The following is a 5,986-nucleotide window of genomic DNA, read 5'->3' as shown; positions in this document are numbered from 1 at the left end:
AAGTCAGGACTAAACTGCAGAAAAGCTGATGGCTGTTTTGTGTTCTCAGAAGGGGTGAGAATAAACTGAAAATGGTACTTAAGCTACTTGCTGTTCTTTAGCAGTTTAGGTGCCTGAACTTTAAAAATAAACCAGTAACTGGGATGATTTCATTATAGAAAATTCCACCAAATTTTTAGGGACCATCGAGGTCAGGATTCTTTTCCCTATATGTCTAACACAAACAGAGGACCAGGTAAATTCTGTGCTCTATCAACTTCGGAATTTACAGTTTTGTGAGAGGCTGGAACTAGATATAAGATGTTATACTGTGGGTGTACTTCTTTCAGGCAAGGTATGGGGTGTATGATATTGAAGCGAGGCACCTCAAACGAAGGCCTTCTGCACAGCAGCAGCTCACGGGCACATCTTGCTGCAAAAGGCTCCAGCAGGTGCTGTGATTCGCATGACTCCACCATTATCTCATGAGATTGTGGGAAGCTAAAAACTTGCAGTCTGTATGGGTTCATGCAGTCATGCTCTCACATCAGTTGTCTTCCCTTTCGTGCTGAAGGGGGTGCAAAGCTGGGCTCATGGGCCACTTCTCTTATGGGATAATCACACGTCACATGCCTGTGTGTGTATTTTATCAGTGAGTCCTGTTGCTCTCTAACAGCTAAACAAGGGAAAGGGTAGCACAGTGTAGGAAGTGTTACTTTGGCCAAAGGAAATATTTGCATATAGAAGAATACTCTCATGGAGAGCCCCACAGAGCATCAGGAGAAATATCTGGTTTTGTGTTCAGGTGCATAGATTCAATTAAACTTAGTTACCAGCAGGATGAGAAGGTATCCTCAGTCATGTTAAGAGAGTTCTTAGTAGCTTTTTAGTAGGTTTTATGTATATCTACAAGTAAAATATGAAAAGTCAGACCAGATGGCAAATATATGTGGATACCCATGCAATATAAAGCTTTGTCCTGAATACAAAATACCTGCTTTCCAGATGCATACAAAAAGCTGTTTGAAAAACCCAGTGTGATCATCAGATCCATGATGGTTTGATCAGCAAAGGCCAACACAAGTTAGGGTGCCAGTTTTGATGGGTAGTAACTCGCCTATGCTCTTTCCAGCAAAGAGATGAAACGTGAATTGGAAAAACCAGTAAGCTGCTCCAGGGCTTGTTCCAGTTTTTAATGCTGGACATTTAGCACACAGAAATCCTACTAACTTGAGTGACAAAACAAGCATTGACTCAGAAACAAGTTTAAATCTTTAACTGAAGAGGATGTGGATGTGAGCCAGCTCCTCATTTCAGCCTTTTGCCTCTGACTGTGGTTGCTCCTTTAGTTTGACCTCGTGTGTGAGGATTCCTGGAAGTTGGACCTCTTTCAGTCTGCTGTGAATGCTGGGTTTCTTATTGGCTCCATAGTCATTGGCTACATCGCAGACAGGTATGTGTGGGCCGACAGCAAAATCCTCTGACCTCCCTTATTGGTGTTCAGCAGCCAAACTTAATAAGGGTTGTGCAGCTGATATAATCTCTGCTCTTCTCAAAATAAGGCTGGCCACCTGGATGTTTAATCACAGTGTGAGGAGCAAGTACCCTTCTTCTTGGGTTATACTTGGCAGTTGGCATAGATCTGCTCAGCGAGTCCTGCAAAGCCTGCAAGGATTATTTTAGTACTGTACACCCCAAACTTCCTACTGTGCCACATCAGAACCCTGGAGTGTTGACCAAAGCCAGGAATTGCTGTTTTGAGGCTCCCACTTGATCTGTTACACTCTGTGTGGCTACAGCTTGGGATCATCTTGCTTCCTTTGGAGAAACTTAGAAATTGTTTGCAGAGAGATTGCCAGGTGGGTGCAGCAGCAGTCACTGTGAAAAAGCAGAAATCTCTTTAGCTGTTCAGAGCCAGCAGAGTCAAACTCCCTAGTTCAGGCACCTGGCATTAAAGAGGAACAGCTGCCAGGATCTGATGACCCATTTCCCTCCTTGTTCCCCTCTTGCCTAGGACTGTTAAAATAGCAGGCTCTGAGTTGCTTCAGCTGTGAAATGCAGCTCCCTTATTATGAGATCCACACGTACTAGAGTTTTGAAGATTAAGATTGTGGTATATAAACCCTTTATAAATCTAGTAATAATACCAACTTATTTTTTACCCCCAATATAATATATGTAAATATGGAACTATTCTTTCTTTTCTGAAAGTTACTGCAGAATTGCAGAGCAACTGTGACAAGAACTTTTCATAGATTAGAAAAGCAGATAAATGAATAATGAGCAGAGGATAAAAGCATGTCTCTATCCCTTGTATAGCAAAATTGGATTTTTTTTTTCCCTCAAAGATACACAAAACTCTTACTACTTTAAAATGCCTGTGCTTTCATGACTAGTGGTTTGCTTCATGCATATTATTTTCCAATCCAGGTTTGGCCGTAAATTTTGCCTCTTAACCACAATTTTTGCAAACATTATCTGTGGAATCCTTCTGGTCTTTGTGCCCACCTACCTGTGGATAGTCATCATCCGGTTCCTGCAAGGGCTGGTCAGCAAGGGCTGCTGGACTGCAGGCTACATCCTGGGTGAGTTCCGAAACTTCTCGCAGGCATAAGACTATCTGTAGAAGATAAAGGGAAAACCTCAACTAAAAAAAACCTGAACAAAAACCATTAAAAAAATGCCTCCCGTGGTGTTTTATCAAGGAGTTTTCTCCCTCTTTGACTTCTCAAGATTTTTTCAAGAACTGTCATTAGGGAGGAACAATAGCAGCTTTCAAAGCTCCATCAAGTTGTGGTATATGAGGGCTGTTACCTTGAGACAGGCTTTTTTCCTATGGCACAGCTCACCTTTGCAGATCTGGGCACCTGGGCTCCTCTTCCTCCCATCGTGCTCTGGCTGGGGAAGGTGATGGCTCCAGGCAGACTGCATCTGCTCCAGACAGGATGATGACAGAGGAGGCAGGAAGAGGGTGGGGAAAAGCAGAGGCATTTTTATGGCACAAAGAGCATTAAAGGCCAAACAGAGGCTTTGCAGCCTAAAAATAACTGTAGAAGAACCTGTAGCCTGTACTTGCTGAGAAAGACAAAGTGTTTGTATACCTGTGTATCCACTTGTCTGAATGGAGGCCAAGCCATTAGAGGAGCCAACCTCTGTGGATGCCTCTCCCAGTGCCCTGCACCAATTGTATCTGGTGGTGAAGCACTGCTGTGTGGCCAGGTTGGGTTCGGGGCCATCTCAAGACCATTTTCTGGTGCAGGGTGGAGCTCCCTGTGATTTCTCTAATTTCTCTGGAATGGAGTTCAATCCCTTGTATGAAATACCCAATACCAAGCAATCACTCAAGCAGCAGATTAATTATTTTAAATGCTGACTAATAGAGCCTTTTCTGGGCTAGGACATCAGGTGGCTCTACCAGATAGCTCTGAGTGATGCAGTTCACTGTGATAGTGGTAAAAATGTAAATGTCAATGCCCTAAGCCTCCATTAAGTCTTTTAGTGGGGACATCTTACTTCTGCAGTTACATAGTGTCTGGTATAAATAAAACAAAAGCACCTCTCCCACAGTTCAGACTATCTTCTGCTAAGGCATAATTACTCTTTCCAGTGCATTTGTAGATACTTGCTTGGCCTCTTAAATCTTTTCTTTCCACAAATGAAATCCTCATCATCTCTTCTGGGGAACTTTATGCGATTTCAGAGCACAAAGTCCCTTTCAGGACAATGACTTGCCCTGTCCTGATATTTTCCCTCAGTTACATCTTATTACTTCTGGATTCTCTTGAAACTCTCTCATAAAAAAGATGTCACCCAGAATCAGCCCTGAAGGCCCCTAAGGGTGGCCAATAATGCGTGCCCAGGGAAGGGCACAAGGACAGAACAACCTTGTTACCCTGCTCTCCTAGGGCACTTGTCTACACTTCAGCTGCCTTTGGCTCAGTCCTACTGAGCCTGAGGAGATGTCTTTGTGCATTATTTGGCCAAGCAGTATTAGATAATCTGTAATTCCAAAACTCAGCGCTTCCTTTAGTTGCTTAATAACTGCTCTCTGCTACTTTCCTAATTAGTTTGCTTTCTTGAAATCATACAACTGCACACAAAATGTTGAGTGCACATATGCCTGCCTGCTGGAATAGTTACTTTTAACTCTGTATCAACAAGACTTAGTCTGTGGGTCTATGTTTTTGATGTGGAGTTGCAAAGTGCAGATGAGCTGAGATACCATCCTGACCAAGGAGCTCTGTGCCATCCTGTGATGCAGGCTTGCATGCTTGGAGTGAGATGCAGGCTGAAAGCTGGCACTTTGGAAACAAAATATTCTGCTTTGTTTTTATGTTGGAGACATTGTGTATGTTGGCATTAGATTATACAATGAAGTCGTCTGTGCACTTTGTCAAATGCTTGATTTACTCAAAGATCTCCATGACAGAGGACAGTACTGAATGTCTTAGGCCAGTATAAGACCTGGAGCGGTGTTTTCTTCTTTGCTGAAGTTTGGGTGACAGAAAAGCAAACCTTTCCCTATAAGCATTAGGGGATTTTTTTCTGGAGACATGCTGGGAAGCCCATGATTAACCAAGATGGTTTCTTCAAGGTGTTAATATGGCACTGGTCTTCCAGTGTCCCCACACAGCAAGTTACTCCTGTGCTGGGTGGTTGTGGCATTCAACTGTCTTTGTGCGTTTGCAGTGACAGAAGTTGTCGGTCCACAGTACCGGAGGACGGTGGGCATCCTCTACCAGACGGCCTTCTCCGTTGGGCTCCTGGTCTTCGATGCCATCGCTTATGCCATCCCTCACTGGCGGTGGCTGCAGCTCACTGTCACTCTGCCGACCTGCTTCTTCCTTCTCTACTACTGGTAAATGGGCTTCTGTTGTACCTCTGCCCACAATTCCAAAACAAACCAGCTTCTCCTGCTTCTGAGGCTTGATACTGAAAGAGACTTGGCATTCCTTCTTGGTCGTGCACACCTCTAGGTGCAAAGAAGAGGTTCACAGCAAAAAGGAGAGGGAAATATAGGATGCTTCAGCAACTGAGACCTTACTGAATCTTAGCCTGGGCACCTGACCTGACCCGTATTTGAAAAGACAGATCTCTTTGAAAAACACTAGAGGAAAAGAAAATTAATATAATTTATTTTATTTAAGCATTTCATAAAGGAAAATAAGTCCCTTGGCATAATTTAGCGGACTCTACACTGAAAATATGGTTGAGATATTGTCTAATGCTAAAATAACTGTAGCATGTTGTTAGCACGTTATTTTAAGGAAAAAATTTGCAGGTTTTTGTGGTCCAATCAAAATAAAAAATAAAGCATGTGGACTCACCTTAATTTTTATTTCTCCTTTCTCTTTTTAATTGATTTTTTTGTTTGTTTGAGTGCTTTGGATTTTATAAACTTTCTGGATGTGTCAAGGGGTTAGGAATAGTAGAAAAAAAATTTTGCCTTCTTCCATATTTTTGAGTTGGTAAGCCAGTTCTAGCTTATTTACTATTTCTTAACCTGTAATGCCAGAACTGAAAAATGGCTAAGAAGAGCCGTTTGTGGTGAATGGGATGGTTAAGATGATTGGGTCATGATATTGGCCACCTTTCCCTGATTTATCCTTAATAAACTCTTCTTTGATTAAAGTCACTACCTCAACTGCTTCTCTTCTAATCTCAGCTGTGGGATATACTACTTTTTCCTGATTGTGGAAGTGGGAAGTAATAAACAAAACCCACCCACCTAAACAGAAAAGCCATCTGCCTCAATTCAGTCAAAGCACTCTCTCCATACATGGAAGCACTGTGTGGGCTTTATGTTTCGGTATATAATGTCATCCACTTGTGTTGCAGGTGCCTCCCAGAGTCTCCCAGGTGGCTGATATCTCAAGGAAAAAATGACAAAGCTATGAAAATTGTCAGTGATATAGCTAAAAAAAATCAGAAAAAGTTGCCTTCCCATTTTGAGGTGAGCTCAGGGTTTGCTTATGCATGTAAATAAGCATCACCTTCTATCAGTTCC

General features: G+C 42.5%; 1 protein-coding gene across 1 annotated transcript; it reads left to right on the top strand.

Moving 5' to 3' along the window:
• Positions 1-329: 329 nt before the first annotated feature.
• On the top strand, positions 330-5,932 carry LOC114073457 (solute carrier family 22 member 2-like; the record flags this gene model as incomplete). Its single annotated transcript, XM_027911210.1, has 5 exons — positions 330-431; positions 1,329-1,432; positions 2,410-2,564; positions 4,669-4,837; positions 5,818-5,932. Coding segments are annotated over 5 exons (645 nt in total), but the record flags the coding sequence as incomplete, so codon positions are not given.
• Between the last annotated feature and the right edge of the window lie 54 nt (positions 5,933-5,986).

This window comes from Empidonax traillii, unplaced genomic scaffold, assembly GCF_003031625.1.
Source record: "Empidonax traillii isolate 1590-97213 ecotype Southwest subspecies unplaced genomic scaffold, ASM303162v1 scaffold6500:size5986, whole genome shotgun sequence".
NCBI lineage: Eukaryota > Metazoa > Chordata > Aves > Passeriformes > Tyrannidae > Empidonax > Empidonax traillii.
The sequence above is the reverse complement of the archived record's forward strand: the minus strand, read 5'-3'. Positions and strand labels throughout refer to the sequence as shown.